Source organism: Amphiura filiformis, chromosome 12 (genome assembly GCF_039555335.1).
Source record: "Amphiura filiformis chromosome 12, Afil_fr2py, whole genome shotgun sequence".
Lineage (NCBI taxonomy): Eukaryota > Metazoa > Echinodermata > Ophiuroidea > Amphilepidida > Amphiuridae > Amphiura > Amphiura filiformis.
In genome coordinates, this window is record NC_092639.1 from 22590317 (window position 1) to 22610287 (window position 19971).

Genomic DNA, 19971 nt, shown 5'->3' on the forward strand with positions numbered 1-19971 from the left:
CAAGGGGCCCCTAGTATGTCGGAAATTCATGAAAATTGTGTTGCCATGTTCAAAATAATTAAAGAAAAAACAAAAAAAAAAAATTGCCTTCATCAGGCGTGGTACTAATATATTCAAGTTTGACAATTTTGTTATTGTCATGACTGTGTAATAAAGACAAATGTGACGTAGTTAATACGGTTATATTATGATGAATCTCAATACAAGGAAGTATAGTAATCTTGGTGTGTAGAAATTTGAAATATAAACTTTAAGGGAATAACCCAAGTTTGATGAAGTCATAATCGAAAGTCCTTTTGTTTAGGGGGTGTGGGTCAAAAAGGCCGAAGACGTTAGTAAAAAGTAGTTAAAAGCTAAATTAACCGTATATTTAAAGCCATAATGTACGATGTTTTTGAAACGAGTTTGGTCATTTTTTTGGTCAAAAACTGATTTTTTTGCCATAATTGTAATGTTTACACATGCCAGTCCCAATTGGATTCAACCAAATTCATTGTGTTTTGGGACAAAAGCACACTGCCGTTAAGCGGATGAGATAATGAGTTTTCTGTAACATTCGTTACCTCATTAGTTTGGATTAAAATGGCCAGAAAACTTTTTTTATAATATTGCATAATTGTTTGGCAAATAATAATCAAATTAAAATTTGACTGAAATCGTATATTAATACTACTATTATTAAAATGCATAGGTCCATGGTAAAAGCAGCCCTCTACATGTACGGTACGTACAAGTGTACGTGGGAGTTTTTTTCTTATTTCGATGTAAAATATTTTCTATAGAACATGTAAATCGTTGACATGGAATGATTCATATAACTGGGATTTATGTATACATTATTTTTTCAAAGGTTTCCATGACTACTTGATTCAAGAGAATACACATGAATAATTTTCATAATGATCAAATGACCCGTGAATTCTGTAAAGCTCAGAATAAAGTTCATTACACATGTTAGAGGTAGACTTAGGACTATTAAATTTAGTTACGATGATAAAGATATGGAATGACTTCCTCTTCAATTTTTTTGCAGTCTATTAAAGCTTCAAAATTCATAACCATAATTCAATACATTTTAGGACAGGGATTAGACTTTAGAAACGTGGAAATATATGAATTAATTTACATAGTTTACAAAATTAATATTATTGTAAATGGTTTTAATAGTGCACTTTGAAAATAAAAATGTGCAGCCTATGCAGTTTATTTCTAGCCCAGCGTGTTAAAAAAGTCGCCTACCCCTGCTTTAGATGGATGAGGATGACACTCTCATCATCACATCAATGACAGATGAATAAGTACGAGTACGTTTAGCATCATTCCTAGCCATATAATAAACCAGCAACAAAGATTCATAATGTTTGCCTGTTGTTTCATGTGTGTTAATTACTTAATGTAAAGTATTTTACAGCGGTCTTAAAATTCATATATTAAGGTGGTACTACACCCCTTGATAAATTTGTGACTATTTTTGCATTTTTCTCAAAAAATAATAGTACACTGATATCATAGTCCAGGAGCAGCAACCTCAAAAAAATGAGTTCGTTCATCCCCCACTACATACAAGGTTTGACACCATAGATAGTTAGTATGGACCATCTAGATCACTGCTAGGTAGGTAGTGGTCTCAAATTGTGGTATCACTTTTTTTACAGGTCATTTTATATATGGACGTATAATCGCATAAAATCACAAAAAATAGGACAAAATTAAGGGGTAGGGGAGATATAAACTCCAAGAACTCAACTTTTACTCGTGATTTTGAATTCATTTTGGTATCAATATGTAGCTAAATGATTTCCCTAACTTTCTAGTATTATTTTTAAACAGGTTTCATTTGAGCATATTTGGAAGTATATAGTCCATAAATGAGTGGTAATCTGATTTTTTTTTAAACCATGTGTGAAGTTTGACATTGACCTCAAATCTCACAACTATACCACTTTATATTTTCAAAATTGATTAAGTTTCCATTTTTAATTTTTTAAATTTCAATTTTAATGTTTTATTTTGTTTTTCATGTTAAGCATATCAAGGGGAAACATTAATGTAACAGTTCTGTGGGACGAGGTGTGTGTGTGTGGTGCAGGGTGTACATAGGGTATGTGAGGGATGGGGTGAGGGAGGGGGGTGTGTGTGTACATGTCTTATTATCTCACTACACTGCACCAACTTCCATTTACAAAATCCGTTAAGTTTCCATTGATGTAATATTTTGAATATTTATGTGTAGGACGTGAGTAACCACTGGGAAAAAAGACAAAAAATGTTTTAAAACACAAAAACAAAAAACCGACAACAAAAACTGATGTTGATTTCCCTCGTATATCAGCATAACATAGAAAAATATTAAGGGGTAGGGAAAATAAATCATCAGAACTCAATATTTTACTCATGATATTGACTTCATTTTGGTATTAATTCTATTCAATTAAATTCAATATGTATCTAATTGATTGTTCTAACTTTTTAGTATTATTTTAAAGCAAAGCGACCATTAGTTGTCAGGTAGATATACAGAAACTGCGAGGAAAAGGTAAATTTTCTATGTCTAACAGCGTAAAATGACAATATTCAGGGTAGGGGAAATTTATAACTGCCATAATTCAACTTTAACTCATGAAAATGTGTTCATCTTGGTATCAAAATGTATCTAATCGGCTGTTCTAACTTTCTAGTATTATTATAAACAAAGAGATCATTAGTTGTCAGGTCGTTACACAGAAACTGTCAGAAGAAGTCATTTTCTATATCTAGCAGCGTAAATATGACAATATTAAGGGGGTAGGGGAAATATAAACTCCCATAACATAACTTTTACTCGTGATAATGAATTCATCTAACGTTCTAGTATCATTAGTTGTTATGTAGATACAAAGGAAATGTGAGAAAAAAATTGATACCAAAATGAATTCATTTTCATCAGTAAAACTTGAGTTTTGGTGATTTGTATGTCCCCTACCCCTTAATATTGTCATATTTTACGCTGTTAGACATGGAATATTAACATTTTTCTCATATTGTATGTTTAACTACCTGACAACTAATGATTTAATTGCTTTTAAAATAATGCCAGAAAATGAGAACAATCAAATAGCTACATATTGATACCAAATTGAATTCATTTTTGTCAGTGAAACTTGTGTTTTGGTGATTTGTATGTCCCTTACCCCTTAATATTGTCATATTTTACGCTGTTAGACATGGGGTATTAACATTTTTCTCATATTGTATGTTTAACTACCTGACAACTAATGGTTTAATTGCTTTTAAAATAATACCAGAAAATGAAAACAATCAAATAGCTACATTGATACCCAAATGAATTCATTTTCATCAGTAAAACTTGTGTTTTGGTGATTTGCATGCCCCCTACCCCTTAATATTGTCATATTTTACGCTGTTAGACATGGAATATTAACATGTTTGTACATTTTATGTCTATCTACCTGACAACTAATGGTTTAATTGCTTTTAAAATAATACTAGAAAGTTGGAACTATCAATTAACTACATATTGATACCAAAATGAATTAATTTTCATCAGAAAAACTTGAGTTTTGGTGATTTGAATGTCCCCTACACCTTAATATTGTCATATTTTACGGTACTACACATGCAAAATTAACATGTCTATCCAGCTAAGAATTAATGGTTATTTTGCTTTAAAAGATTACAACAACCAAATAGCTATATATTGATGCCAAAATGAATGAATTATAATAAATAAATGTCGAGTTACGTTGGTTTGTACGTCCCCTAACCTTTAATATTGTCATATTTTACGCTGTTACACATTAGAAAATTAACATTTTATCATATTTTATGCCTATCTTATGGTTTTTCTGTCAAAAATAATACTGGATAGTTAGAACAATCAATTGAATACATGAATACAAAACCCACCCAAGTCCATGGGAAGTGATTTTAAGAGAAACACACGTGTATCGTTTTAATTCCTTCAGTTATATTTACCTGGTCAATATGGTAAGTTTTACGTGCAAATGAGTGGGTTACACTGTATTAAGTATGACGATTAGCATTTCAGGGACTTCGTGGGGTTCATTTTAAATTTTGGACTTGGGTGGTTTTTTGAATCATATACAAAGACAACAATGTTTGAATGAGATTACCACTAGTAAGATAATACAAAATAAAGCACACAGGTATGTATAATGTTGATAAGCATTCTGCCATGTAATATAAACCACACACTTTCCTTTATTAAACCCATTTTTTTTCAAAAGTCACTCTGAAGCAATGAATGTGTTACAAGCGGACTTTTATACATACTGGATTTCAATCAATGTGTTACAAAACTCAAATCATGGACTTGGGTGGTTCTTTCATACATGCTATTTTTCACATGCTCAATAGACACAGTGGATGAATTTGAGTTGTTTTTTCATACATATGACAGGCCTATGCATAGCAACAAAGTCCCATGCTTAAATCAATTTGGCCACAGTATGGACTTGGGTGGCTTTTGTATTCATATATTCAATTAGCTACATGTTGATACCAAAATGAATTCATTATTATGAGTTATGGTGGTTTGTATTTCCCCTACCCCTTAATAATGCCATATTTGACATGGTTATACATGGAAAAGTAACCTGTTCTCATATTTATGTCTATCTCTCTCTCTCTCTAGGTGCCATATCCTAAGATGTTGGCGATCATGTCATGCCACAATTCTCTGTTATAAGCCATCTCCAGAAGCTCTGTCGCTTTATGTTCAGCTCCCCTTCTTTTAGCCAGTCTTTCAGATTTGTTAACCACATCACTCTCTTCCTGCCTCTGCTCCTTGTTCCTTCTATTCTTCCTGTCAATACTAGGTTCTCGAAACCATCCTTTCTGAGGATATGACCAAGGAATTTGAGCTGCTTAACTCTGATTTCACGTAACAATTAATGTTAGCTTTGCTTTATAATAATACTAAAACGTTTGAACAATCAATTAGCTACATATTAATTCCAAAATGAATTCATTATCATGAGTTGAAGTTGAGTTATGATGGTTTATATTTCCCCTGCTGCTACATGTGGAAAAGTAACTATTTTTTTACATTTTCAGTCTATTTTCCCGACAAACAGCGGTTGATCTTACCCCGCACATATAAATATTCAAAATATTACATGAATGGCAACTTACCAAACAAATGTTGTTAATAGAACTTATATAGTTCAGCCAAGTGACATATTAAGACACGTAAACACCCCAACCCTGAACCCTATACACACCCCACACCCACCCCCACATACCCACACACACCTACCCCAAACCCACACAACACGCAAGCAAACATGCACATACATAATATTTGAACCAGAACATCAAAGTTTGCCTAGATATGCTTGATATTAAAAACAAAATTAAAAAATGGAAACTTAATTAATTTTTGAAATAGAAATTGGCACAACAGTAAAATTTGAAGCCAATGTCACAAAAACACACATCCTGCGCATTGTTGTGAAAAATCTGATTTTTCACTAGTGTATGGACTGGCCACTTCCAATCATGATCTAATGAAACCTAGGTTTGCTTTCAAATAATACTAGGAAGTTAGAACAATCAATTAGCTACATATTCATACCAAAATAAATTCATTATTATGAGTAAAAGTTGAGTTATGGGAATTTATATCTCCCCACCCCTTAATTTTGTCCTATTTTTTGTGATTTTATGTGATTATGCGTCCATATATAAAATGACCTGTAAAAAAAAGTGATACCACAATTTGAGACCACTACCTACCTAGCAGTGATCTAGAGGGTCCATACTAACTACCTATGGTGTCAAACCTTGTATGTAGTGGGGGATGAACCAACTCCTTATTTAGGGCCCCTGTGAGATCTTGCTCCTGGACTATCAAAAGTTATGTATATTATAGGGGCAAGGAATCCAGTTACTGCACTGGAATGTCGTTGACTCAAGACACGCGGTACGTTATTTATGAAAAGAAAAGAGGTAGCGCTACAATCTAACTCATTTCTTAACATATATATTGAACCACTCGTCTTGAATCACTAAAAAAATTCAGTGAAGTAATTGGATTAGTTGCCCCTATTATAGTATGGTCGTTGAAGAGGAAAAACAGTGGCTAAAAATTGGTAAAAAATTGGTAAAAGCTGATTTTTGCACCAGACAAGCAGAATATAGCATAGAACATTATATCCAAAATCCGAAAAAATCCTCCATGGGGAATTCGTTTTATCCAAGATGGCCGCCAAAATGGCCGCCACAACATATAATTAGCTGTATCGTAGCTTCTAAAGCAGGTATGATGATGATTTTAGTGTCTTTGAATAGGTGTAAGAGGTCAGAGAATTCAAATTTGTACAAATCTAACACACTGATGTCTTCAATCACACTGAAATTCAAGATGGCCGCCAAAATGCCCACCACCACATATGATTAGATATATCTCCGCTTCTGAAGCAGATATGTGATGATTGTTCTGTCCTTGAATACTTTTCAGAGGTCAAAGATTCAAATTTGTACGTATCTAAAACACTGATGTCTTCATTCACACTGGAATCCAAGATGGCCGCCAAAATGGCCACCACCACATGTTATATTCAGGTATATTTTGGCTTATGAAGCAGATATGATAATGATTTTAGTGTCTTTGAATAGGTTTTAGGTGACACAGAAGTCAATTTTGTATTTATCTTCATAAGTGTATGTCTTCACTGACACTGTAATCCAACATGGCCCGCAATATTGCTAAAATCAAACATGAACTAAATATCTCAGCTTCTGAAGCCAATATAATGGTGATTTTAATCTTTGAATAGGCTTTTAAGAGAATGTAGGTTTTAAGGGTCAGAGAATTGTTGCAATTACTTAAAACCCGGGCTTACAAGACTGAAGTACAAGTCGCAATAGAATCCCAAAAAGCTGCCACCACCTGTGAATATATATCTCAGCTTCTGAAGCAAAAGTAGCTCTCTTCGTTCTCATCTAAAAGTATAATCGCCTCAGCGTTTTGGCAATGTTCTCCTGTGTAATCTTGACAAGCTGTGACACATTTAAGTCCATTTTTGCGACAGGATCATCCGTTATTTTCACAAGAATTCCTGGAGGAAAGTTTACATTTGTATCGTACAAACTTAAGCAAGCTTTGTGGTGCTGCATCTAAATTTCGTAAGGACCGGTGCTAGTACGATGTCAGAGTGTTTCCAGCCCCATTACTTTAAATTGGAATCAAGTCATTGTTTGTTAGCTTTCTCCAAAGTATGACCTGTAAAGAACCCGCAGCGAACCGTAGACTGTTTAAAGACTCTTCTTCTACGCAACCATATAAGACAACAAATAATCTGATGCCAGCTGTACCAATCTGTTCTAATGTCGCCTCAGGATCGCTCATCTAGGATGATATCTGCTGCAATTCTTTTACCTTCTTCAACAAACTTGTCTTTCCATGTCCAAATGTTGCAGAAGTTGAGTTGCAACCACTCCATGCATGGATAAACAGGAGATGGGATGTCACTACTTCACCAGCTTTGTTAACAAGGTCTTGAACTTTCCAAACCACCAACCCTTTCTTCTCTGAATGGAAGTAGATATCAGCCATAGTCTGGTCTCAGTGGTACATCAAAAGGACAAGTATATCTGTGTCATCTGCTACTACAGGTACTTCTCTTCCTTGTCTTGCAAATTAAAGGGTACATTCCACTATTAAAGTGTCAGCATCTCCAGTATTATTGTGCACGATCTGACCATTGGTTTCCAAGTAGCGAGATAAACTGACTGTTGTTCTTCTCATTCGAGAGGAAGGTCTGCTGGTCATGGTGAGAACCTTCATAGATTCTGTGAGCTGAATATGAGAAGAACAAATGTCAGTTTATCTCGCTGCTGAGTCGATGGATGGTGCACAATAGTACCGGAGATGCTGACACATTGATAGTGGAATGTACCCTTCAAGACTCCTTCAATGTTCAAGACAAGGAATAGAAGTGCCACTGGGGACCAGAATATGGCTGATATCGGTGGGTTGGAAAGTTCAAGACCTTATTAACAACGTTGGTGAAGTATTGACATTCCATCTCAGGTCCTGTTTATCAATGCATGGAGTGGTTAGACTCCGCTTCTGCAACATTTGGACATGGAAAGACAAGTTTGTTGCAGAAGATAAGAAGAATTGCCGCAGATATCATCCTTGATGAGCGATCCTGAGGCGACATTAGAACAGATTGCATGGTACAAATGGCATAGAGTATTTGTTGTCTTATCTGGTGGCAGAGAAGAAGATTCTGCGGCCTGCGGTTCGCTTATTAATAGTATCATCATAAAGCATCACTTGATCCACAAAAGCATCCACCTAGTTAAAAAGATCAGCGTATTTTCACAGTCTGAGTGTTCTTTTGCAGGTCATACTTTGGAGAAAGCTCACAAACAATAACTTGGATCCAAATACAATGGGGTTAGATACAGCACCACAAGGCTTGTTAAGTTTGTACGATACAAATGTAAACTATCCTCCAGGAGTCCTTGTGGAAATAACGGATGTTCCTGTCGCAAAAGGGGACTTAAATGTGTCACAGCTTGGGGAGATTGCAGAGGAGAAAATTGCCAAAACGCTGAGGCGATTATACTTGCAGATGAAGTCGAAGATAGCTACTATTGCTTCAGAAACTGAGATATAGAAAATCATGTGGTGGCAGCTGTTTTGGATTCTATTGTTACTGAGCACTTACTTCCGTGTTTTAAGTAATTGCAACATTGAAATCTGCAATTGAAATCTGCAACCCTAAAACCTACATTCTCATAAAAGCCTATTCAAAGATTAAAATCATCATTATATTGGTTCCAGAAGCTGAGATATACAGCTAAGCATGTTTGATTTTAGCCATATTTAGGATCATCTTGGATTACAGTGTGAGTGAAGACTTAGTACTTCAGACAAATACAAAATTGACTTCTGCATTACCTAAACCTATTCAAAGACACTAAAATCATTATCATATCTGCTTCATAAGCCAAAATATACCTAAACATAACACGTGGTGGTGGCGGCCATTTTGGCGGCCATCTTGGATTCCAGTGTGAATGAAGACTTCAGTGTTTTAGATACGTACAAATTGGAATTCTTTGACCTCTGAAATATATTCAAGGACGCTAAAATCATCATCATATCTGCTTCAGAAGCGGAGATATATCTAATCATATGTGGTGGTGGCCATTTTGGCGGCCAGCTTGGATTTCAGTGTAATTAAAGACATCAGTGTGTTAGATTTGTACAAATTTGAATTCTCTGACCTCTTAAACCTATTCAAAGACACTAAAATCATCATCATGTCTGCTTTAGAAGCTAAGATACAGCTAATTATACGTTGTGGCGGCCATTTTGGAGGCCATCTTGGATTTCAGTGTGATTGAAGACATCAGTGTGTTAGATTTGTACAAATTTGAATTCTCTAACCTCTTAAACCTATTCAAAGACACTAAAATCATCATCATATCTGCTTTAGAAGCTAAGATACAGCTAATTATATGTTGTGGCAGCCATTTTGGCGGCCATCTTGGATAAAACAAATTCCCCAAGGAGGATTTCTTCGGATTTTGAATATGATGTACTATGATGTATTCTGCTTGTCTGGTGCAAAAATCAGCTTTTTACCAATTTTTTCCGGGTCAAAATGTCCAACGACCATACTATTAATATACATAACTTTTGTTAGCAGTGTGTAGTAATTTTTTGAGAAATATGCAAAATTAGTCACAAAATTTATCAGGGGCTAAGTAAACCATATAATTTTGGGCTACTTGGTTTTCATTTTTGCCTAGAAATACTGGAATTTTCGATATATCACATTTACGTTTAGCGGGAGGGGAGGGGTTCAGCCTCCTAACGAAAGAACGTTCGTTTATAGGACTTCATCGAACTTTCGGGTTGTTTCCTTAGGAATAAAGCTTATAAAAGAGATGTTAAAAGGGCCCCGTATTGCTCCTTGTCCATGGGCCCCCGAGGCTCTTGCTACGCCCCTGCTGGTGCAAATGGGCCAGGGGCCACGGCCGCCAACAAACACCAGTCCGCCACTGAACAAAATGTGATTAAGACTATTATACTAGTACATACTTATCAGATTCGGAATAAAGAGAAAGATATTCTCCTTGTCCTGATGACCGGCATGTTTGGTGTCCATTTCTATAGCTTCTTCATGAGTTTCTACATTTCGATGCATTTTCAATTGGCGTTGTCTGATATATCTTGCAAGAAAAATCAGCTATTTACACAACACGTCCAGTCTCCCATATACATGTAAAATAATATATAGGCCTATAGAATCAGCCAGTGTACATGTATATTAAAGCACCAATACTTCAAGTTTGGCCCGGCTTCCTGGCATGGCTTTCATCTCAGGTCAACTCTGGGTCAACATGATCAAGTCCATTTACAAGCTTTCACAAACACACAATATTTGGATTTTTAAAAGATCAACTTATGATAATAGATTCCCATAATTACAGAGCGTTGTTAAAAGGTTTTAAAAAGCATTGGACCTCGACCAGTAGTTGTCAGAAATAATGATTATAAATAGTTTTAAACGGAATTGAAATATATTATAGTGATGAGCCAGTCAATTGATATTTTAATATCTTTTCGAAAATGAAGGTTATTCCAAAATAATGTATATGAACAAGAAAAGTCGTGAAAAAGGACAGCACGTGCAGGTTATCAGGCCAAATTATTGTTCATTGTGCATCTCGGAAATCCCCGAGATTAAATTTAAATCTTGGATTTTGTCACTTTTTAGGCCAATAACTCTATGTCTCAAAACCGCCGCAAGTGTTCGTTTTTCTTAGCGCGCCCATGTCGCCTGAAACGGCAAATTCATATTTTTTTCAATACTTTACTCGATACTCGCATTGTTTAGGTTTAAAACAATTGATATTTGTACTTCAAATGTGTAAATCCCGGGGTGTAAATATACCAGTTTTATGCTGTGTACTTTTGAACATTCTAAAATGACATCTTAGGCCCTAATTCAAAATTAAGTTTTTAAAAATCTAAAAAATCTATAAAAAAAAATAATAATAAATAAATTTAAAAAAAAATTAAAAAAAAAAAAAAAGCATAACGCATTCGTTTGTGAAATTACCATGGGCTTTGAGACATAAAGTTTGTTTGTTTTCGATTGAAGGAGGTTTTTAAGGGACACACCATTAGATTCTCAGGGGGTAGGAAGTTGGGGTGGGGGAACATTTAGATTCTCAGGGGGTAGGGAGTTGGGGTTCGGGGCAAATTTTGCGGCAAGGTTTTTCTTTTAATTTTCATGCATTTATACACTGTGAATTAGGTGGGGAAAGTTTTTTTTTAGTGTTGGTGGGGAAAGTTGGTTTTTTTTGCTCATGTAGTGGGTGATTTTTTTTTTTCAAAAACTTCCTACCCCCCGAGAATCTAATGGTGCGTCCATAACTTCAGGAATAAACTGAGGAAGCAAAATGGTTTTGTAACAGTAAATCAAATTGTAACGGACCTGTACACAAAGAAAAAAGGGGTGTAGGCCTAGGCCAAGATTATTTATTATTTAGTGGGAAAACCACTTTTATCACCTACTATGCGTGCCGACGTAGCAACTTAAATATATCTTCCAAGATTATTTATGATATTTTGTTGCAAGTTCAATACGGTATAGATATACAGTCAGTATGGCATCCAATTGTAATGGACCTGTTAACGCCAAGTAAAAACTAGCCAAGATTATTAATGATATTTTGTTGAAAGCATGATAGATATACAATATGGAAAGATATTTGCAGTCTCAATTTCAAATTTACAAATGATGTAACATTAAGTTGGTTTCCGGATATACTAATACATGGAATTCTCGGAACAGATGAAATGCTGTTTAAAATGAATAAACGTCACGTCAAAACGATTTATGGTAATACTAATAAATTTCCCTATACTTTGTGTACAAAATAGGCTCTATTCAAATGGCTCTACCTACCTTACGAAGCGACTCAATTTTTCGAAGTAATATTTTCCTGAAAGATAAACAAATAAGCAAGTAAACAAACAAAAAGAAATATTGTTGACCATTGAATTTTCGAACTACTGGACCGCGAAGATTATCAAGTTTGTTCACCTAATTTTCAGAATAGCGTTTTTTGTTTGTTGAAATGAATAAAAATCTATAAACATTGAAATATAAAAAAAAAATCAGAATAGCGCCACTTGTAATATTACCTAGAAACTGGCGTCTTGAGAAATGCATTTAAAATCTGAATAAAAGCACTGAGTCTTTTTTAAATCTTGGCAGATGCTTGGATTCAAGCCTACATTTAATACCTGGCACAAATTTTTCACAAAATCTGCCAATTTCTTTTTGATTTTTGATATTAACTTTTACCGAAATGCAAAAACACTGAATCGGGACGGAAAGCGTTTAGAGACATTATTTGGTGATGTGAAATCGTATGTATTTTGCAATGAAGAGAAAGAGATGGAGACTAGACTGCTGCTCTTGTGATGTGACGTTTTTTCTGCCAAAACTAAATATCTACAAAAAATATAGACTTTGAAAGTGCATTTGACTCGATTTTTTATAGTTTTGAAACTATCTACAGCTCGATGAAAGTACACACCTGGTTCACTAATACCACATTAATGCTAGGCCTACTATGTTTTACAAAATGTTAATCAGAAAATATATTACTGGGAGATATTTAAATAAGTATAGGTTTTCATTTAAAATGTAAATCCATTTAATTGACTTGTCATTATTTTCACTTAGCTACAGCTTGATGAAAGTACACACCTAGCTCACTAATGTCAAGTTAACGATATTATAATGTTTTTAAAATGTTTAAAAACGTTATTACGTTTTTATGTTAATCAGAAAAGGTGTTATTTAGTAGGGTATGTTTTCATTTTAAATATAAATTCATTTAAGGGATCTGGAATGAGCGTTTTAAGCGTTTCGACAGTATTTTTTGTGGGACATGAGAGCACATCAGACATGTCGAATTGCATTCTGAATACGAAGCATGTCTTTCTGATATCAAATAATTTTAATTTTTTTAAATTCACGATATAATACAAATTTTATGACAAATTATTAAAATTTGATATTTTTCACATTGTTGATATACTAAGTATAACAGTCCTCGAAGTAAATTTTATAAATCAATGATATATTCTTAAAGTGTATGTAGCTGGGAGGAAAAGCCGACGATCAATTGAAAAAATTTTCCCCAAAACACCAAAAAAAATTAGGTCTTTTTGGGAAAAAAATACATATCTTCAATACGAAAGGTCAAAATTTTCAATTGATCGTCGGCTTTTCATCCCACCTACATACAATTTCAGTGTCTCCGGTCGAAGCAGGTATAGTTGAATTCGGCAGGCGATCATGCAAGGAGGCTTATAGACTTGAAACAGGCACTGCCATTGATTGGTTAGGGTCAGGATTATTATTAGAATTAGGATTAGGGTTATGAATAGGCTTAGGGTTATAGCTTATACAAAATAATTACTTGAAGGTTGGACACTGCACCCCCCCCAAGTTACTTGTTGAATCAAAAGCTATCGCTATAGGGAACCAAACAGATTCAAAGCGCTATGAGAAAAGTTTCTAACTTTGTCAAAACCTTCATCCTATCAGAATTTTTTGTATCGAACGAAAGCTAACACTTCCCCCTAAAAACACCTTTTCTCATAGGTGAACATAACGCAATTCAATGTTTATAGCAAGGCGAATGTGGTAAATCTTTTGAAAACGACCTATCACAGCACAATTTTTGACCAAAATGTCGAGCAAAATGTAGGTATTAAAAGTCAAAACCTCAAGTAGGGCCTATTCCTTACAATATTTGTCAAATTTTATGTCATTAAATGAAAGGGCACACTTTTATAATACTAGCCTCATTTACTAGAATGAGCAATAGCCAATTCTCTTTCAATTGCAAATCTTGTGCAAAAAGTTACTATTTTCGCCTGTTTTGTCATACGGTTGTAAATTCAATGAACTAAAGTGCGCTTACAAAATATGTGGATGAAAAAATAAAAGTGTCACAAACTCATACTGCTATAGGAGATCATAGGCTACTGCATCAAGCTGGTTCAAGTCCCTAAGAAACTTGAAACATCACCATGACTACATTAAAGGATAAAATCGGTGATAAATTGAGTGAACTAATTACAATTGGGGGTCTATTGGACCCCGAAGGTCACATTTTCATGGATCAAGAACCCGGGTCAAGAACAAGAGATTTTTGGCAAGTCAAAAAAAAAAAGGCGGAGCTAGAGACTTTTGGCACACATTCCGTCGGGGGTGCCTTTTAAACAAAACAGCCCATTTTGAAAATTTGACCCCACTCCCCGGCCGGGTCCTCACTACAGATAATTAATCATTGCACAGCCCCTAATAAACTAAACTAGCAGTGGAACAAAAGTATAGTTCAAGTGTCCAGTTTGCAACTAAATAGGGGTTCACTTTGGTCCCGGTAATTGGTGCTCCTACAACAACCGGAATTTTCACACAAACAAAAAATAATATCGAATTGCCCAACCCGCCGCTTTTGGTCATTTTCACGGATTCTGTGAAATAGACAAGGATTGTTTTTGTCGTTTCTGCGTAATTTACTTCAGAATGGAAGCTGCACCGCCTATAGAAAATATAGTTCATGCTGTTCAAACATTGTACCACAATCCAGATGCATCCGAGAAGGAAAGAGCATCTAATTGGCTTGACCAATTTCAGAGATCGGTGAGTTCATGAGTTGCACGGAACAGAATTCGGCATGTTTGTCATCATCATCATCATGCATCATGCATATGTTTCGTGACATAAAGTATCAGCATGCATGGTGCACTGCACTGCAGTATTGATTGTCTCGTGATTTTTTAAAGCACATGGTGACATGTAGTGTGTAGTATTGATTCGAACATGTATAGACTTACACATGTACATTTGTATGCTTAACTTAATCAAATTAAAAGTGTAAAAAAAAGCCAGTCTATTCTGTCGGTTCGGACATCCGGTTATCTCTAGTCTCGGCCCAAACTGCATGTGGCTCACGGTTTGTTGTGAACAACAGAAACCGGCTGTGAAGGAGGCTACATAGCGATATTGCTGGAGTGACCTTCAATTTCGGGAAAAACGACACTTTCGACCATGGAATTTAATTTTAAGTTTGTTAGTATATAAACGGTAAATCAAGTAAGTTTCTTCCACTCTGAAGACTTAGAAACGGTTGTATGATTCCACTGACTATTTGCGATCGAAATTTACATAACACCAATGACAGAAATCATTAACAAAAATCGAATCACGGACTTGTTTTCACTCGAACATCATCAACCGGAAGTGACGTGACACGGACCGACAATATATAGGTAACCCAGGCAAACCTTAGTTAACACATTTGCTAGTCAGCCAAATTCGCCGACAATGTCAATGCATTTTTACATAGAAATTTAAAACAAGTGCCCGAAGAAAGAAACCTACATAAATATGTTGTCTATACTTCACTTGACCCAAATATATGATTTTTTTTGTTCGAAATATTTACTAACGGTCAAAGCTTGCTTTGACCGTTAGAATCCGTTGGTACTGAATATCGGTCGGAACCCGGTGTATAAAAATGCATCGGGATATAAACACTGACATGACTGATAAAAATGCTATGTATTGGCTTACTTCACCAGCACATATTAATAAGCGTGTCATTATATAAGTTTTATTGTACTATTACCTACCTGTTTGCACTTTTGATGCATACGATCCTAACATTATAAAGGAAATATCAGCTAAATATTCGCAAGTTTTTCAGAGCTGGATCCGCCTGCACATGCTATTATTATTGTAGCTGTTTGCGCCCGTGCTGATGGTGAAACAGTCTCAACCTACGAGGGCATTTCACACACGTAAATTGTGCTTATTAATGACTGAATTTAACGTTTTGTGGGGTTGAGAATATTATCGACGTAACAGGCTCACGTGATAAGCAATTAGTTTTAAACCAATGTTTGTGTTTTTAGTACAAACCTAATTTAACATTACAAAATATTGATATAGTGTTATAAAATAGTCCAAAAACAAATCAGCAGTTAATGAAGAAGTAATTTCCGATATAATGTCAGTAGCAATTAGAAAAATGTATTATTTTTAAGAGTTTTGTTTATTAATACACATGTCTAGGGAAATGGAAATAACAAACTAGAAACAACAGTAAATTTCGTGAACTGACAGTTGAATCATCTCCGATCAATGGAAAAATGGGAGCAATTTTAGTGATGAAATATCCACGCAATTGCACTTGAAATGCGAAGTATTACTGAGAATTATGTTGGGAATGTGTATAGTAACAAATTGTTAGGTCATGTTATGTGGAAAGTGGTATTTGAGGGTATGCTTATTGAAGCAGTCAGTGGCCTATTGTATTAAGTATACGGTGTTATTTACATGTTTATTCACGCACTGCATTCAGATCCGAAAGGACACTAGCTACGAATGCGAGGGCATCCGTGAGCAAATTCGTAGCTAGTGTTTCTCGAGCAAGATTTTTTATGGTGATAAGTCACCCGCACATGGAATTTTAGAGGGATTTGGATAGCAGTTCCATTAAAAAAAGCTGCTATCATAAGAGATGTAACTTTGCTACGGAAAGTGCTATGAAAAAATGGTTTTCAGTTTTGGCTTTGTTTACTCAAGGGCTTTAATTTAATATATAAAATGATGCAGTTTGATGGCAAATTTGAATTCACCTAGCATACCTACATGTACTATATAGCTATGAGTATGAGTCTTAAAATTAAAACAGACTCATCATCATGTAAAAAACAGTACAGTACGGACATGATGATTGACGGTATTGCATGATTGTCAGATTTCGTGGTATACATATTTATATATGACATAGACTATGTCATAGTAGTACGATTTCGTAAAATGGTCATGATGGTATGATGTTTTTTTGTGATATTTTGTACGAATTTCGTGCTATCACCAGTGCTGTACGGTGCAAAAACTGATTGAGGAGCCAATGGCTCCTAACTTTATAAATTTAGGCGCCCAAGTAAAAAAACTGAGGCGCCAACTCCAACTTTTCTCAAGTCATTCTGCCACAATGTTTATATCTACGTCAATTTTAAGGGGTTTCCTGTCACAGCCACATGTTGCGTTGAATGAATCATACCTGCTGTACTCAATCTACATACTCCATACACAGCATGTACAGTGTAGGCCTATCTATATGTTTTCCAGAAAGTCCCCATTGAGATGTCATGCTATTCATAGCCGTACATGTGTACTATTGAACACTACATTATTTACACGTTTTGCATTTGCTGGCGAATAAAAGCTTCAACAGTTGGTCGCCATTGGCGCCAAGGATTGAAGGTTTAGTCGCATCAGAAAAAATCTAGTCGCCAATGCGCCTAAATTGGTCGCACCGTACAGCACTGGCTATCACCCGATCAGGTTTTACGTGCAGGCTAAACTTTTTAGGTATGCCAGGCAAACCTTAATTAACACATTTGTTAATCAACCAAATTCGCCTCAAACACAAAGGCACAATACATATTTTACATAGAAATTTAAAAGAACAGGTAGGTCAAGGAAACCTACATAAATATGTTTTCTATATACTTCACTTGACCCAAATATATGATTTTTTATGGTGATGAGACAATCGCACATGGAATTTTAGAGGGATTTTGATAGCAGTTCCATTAAAAAAAGCTGCTATCATAATGCACTTATCAAGTCTTTCCCGGCCCTGGGGACCCGGGACATAGCGGGAACATGCCGGGGCGTAGCCGGGATGTACATTAAATCATTGCCCATAGGCGGGAAGTTAGCCGGGACTTGGCCGGGGATGTACAGTAGATCGTCCCCGCTATGAAACATCAGTATACCAAGAACGGCCGATTTTGCATACTCATCTGTAATGCGCTATTTTCACGATTGTGGCGCTACAAAGCAAACTGAGGAGTGGGGTAATTACTTGTTTTAAGTAACCAATATTATATTAAAACCAATTTCGTGCATCTATAAATGAAAGTCTACTTTTTTTAAAACACTTTATTTTGTTTAAATCCTTATAATATGCATGTAAATTAAGGCTCAAACATGGTGATGTATTTAAAATTATCAGCATGCACTATTAAATCAGCCGTCTCGTGTACGATCACTGCTATCCAAATAATCCAATCGATCTTTTTTTATTAGGCCTATATTGTGTCGTTCATTCAATAATCGACACAGGTATACCGCGCTGCAAACTGACGAAATGCAATATTATTGCCCTAAAAGTTGAATTAACTTTGAACTTTTCTTCTTCTTCTTTTATCTATGCCCGTATACCGTATATTAAACTCTGCAAGATAGGCCAGGGCATAGCCGGGATTGTAAATTATTTTAACGCAAGCCCCGGCCCATTATTGTGCCGGGATTGTCACACTGTAGCCCGGCTAGCGGGGGCCGAGTCATAGCGGGGGATGTACAGAAAATTTATGCCCCGTAGGCCGGGACTTTAACGGGTCAGTGCCGGGATGTCACGCTGGCAAAATGTACTTCCCGGCTAAGTCCCCGCTTAGTCCCGGTCCCCAGGGCCGGGAAAGACTTGATAAGTGCATAATGAGACTAAGATCTAGAAACACCCCCGAAATGCCGTTTTGGGGAATTTTGCTAGCTGAATCTTTTTGATGAAAGTCAATCTTTGACAAAATGTAACTTTGCTACGGAAAGTGCTATGACAAAAAAGGTTTTCAGTTTTGTCAGATTTCTTTACTCAAGGGCTTTAATTTGATATATAAAATGATGCAGTTTGATGGCAAATTTGAATTCACCTGGCATACCTACATGTACATGTACATTGTAAGGCTATAAGTATAAACTTGCTCGAGGAGTCTAGCCAAGAATTTGCTCACCGATAGCTTCACATTCTAGGGCAGGCTAGAAACCATTGCATTCAAAATCTAGTCGGATTGTATCAGTATCGGTTGTGTCGGCAGGACAGAGGACAGGGTCACTCTGCATTTCACCAACTTCCGGATTGGCTGAAGCATGACACCGTGTAAAGCAATGGAAGTTCAGAAGTACACTCAGCCAATCACGGCAAGCGATTGCATCTAAAATGCTGCCAAAATTACACTTCAGCAAAATTTTAGACTGTCCAAAATAGGCACATCTTGCTTTAATCAAGTTTCGAATTTGCACACAACGCATTCGATGCTAGAGTGCTTTGCTATCGTTTTTCGGTCGGACAGCGGTGCAATTTTTTGCACCGGAGGTTATAATTCTGTTGATTTTGAAATTTGGATCAAAAGTTATTTTGATGAGTCAACTGTATCTTTTGAGCAAGATTTGTCTATTTTGGACAGTCTAAAATTTTGCTGAAGTGTAATTTTAGCAACATTTTTGATGCAATATGTTGAATGATTCATTGAAAGTTGTGTTTGACAGTTTATGAGCTTTTCTCTGTTACTTTTTGACTAACTGTAAAGGGGTTTTCTAGGATGATAGGTACAGACTACCAGCTCTAATCATAAAATTGTTTGACTGATTATGCTCAAATTAATGGTTTCCTCAACTTCCTTGATAGAGCCTAGAGTGGGTTGCAAGTTTTTTTGCAACCCCTTTGGAGTTTTGAGAGTGTCAGTGTAATGGGACATGGTGACAAGAAGGGGTTGTGAATTTCAAAGATCTGAGGTTGATGAATAAAGGATAGAAATCCATTCAACACAAGAACATAAAAAAAATTAAAATTTAGGCCTAAAAAAATTGTTTGATTGGCGAAACATAAAAAAAATTAGGGCCAGTCGGTCTGCAATTTTTTTTTTTTACACACACACTTTATGCTGTAAATTGTTTGTTTTCTTTTTTTTTTTTTTTAATTTTAAGTTGTTGTTTTTTAATGTAATTTTTTGGCAAAAAATAAGAAAAAAAGTCTAGGGTCGGGCCTATTTTTAGGGTCGGTCCGGTTACGCCATTCAAACAATTTTTTTTAGGCCTA

The 19971-nt window shown here is 35.6% G+C and overlaps 2 protein-coding genes across 2 annotated transcripts in view; one reads left to right on the forward strand and one right to left on the reverse strand.

The window, feature by feature from the left end:
• Window positions 1-10569, reverse strand: part of LOC140165952 (CDP-diacylglycerol--inositol 3-phosphatidyltransferase-like) — a 49981-nt gene extending 39412 nt beyond the window's left edge. Inside the window, exon 1 of the mRNA XM_072189293.1 lies at window positions 10085-10569. Within this exon, the coding sequence (XP_072045394.1) occupies window positions 10085-10190 (106 nt within the window). The 5' untranslated portion in view covers window positions 10191-10569. The remainder of the gene's footprint in view (window positions 1-10084) is intronic.
• A 3945-nt stretch (window positions 10570-14514) lies between these two features.
• Window positions 14515-19971, forward strand: part of LOC140166706 (transportin-3-like) — a 31978-nt gene continuing 26521 nt past the window's right edge. Inside the window, exon 1 of the mRNA XM_072190205.1 lies at window positions 14515-14720. Within this exon, the coding sequence (XP_072046306.1) occupies window positions 14604-14720 (117 nt within the window). The 5' untranslated portion in view covers window positions 14515-14603. The remainder of the gene's footprint in view (window positions 14721-19971) is intronic.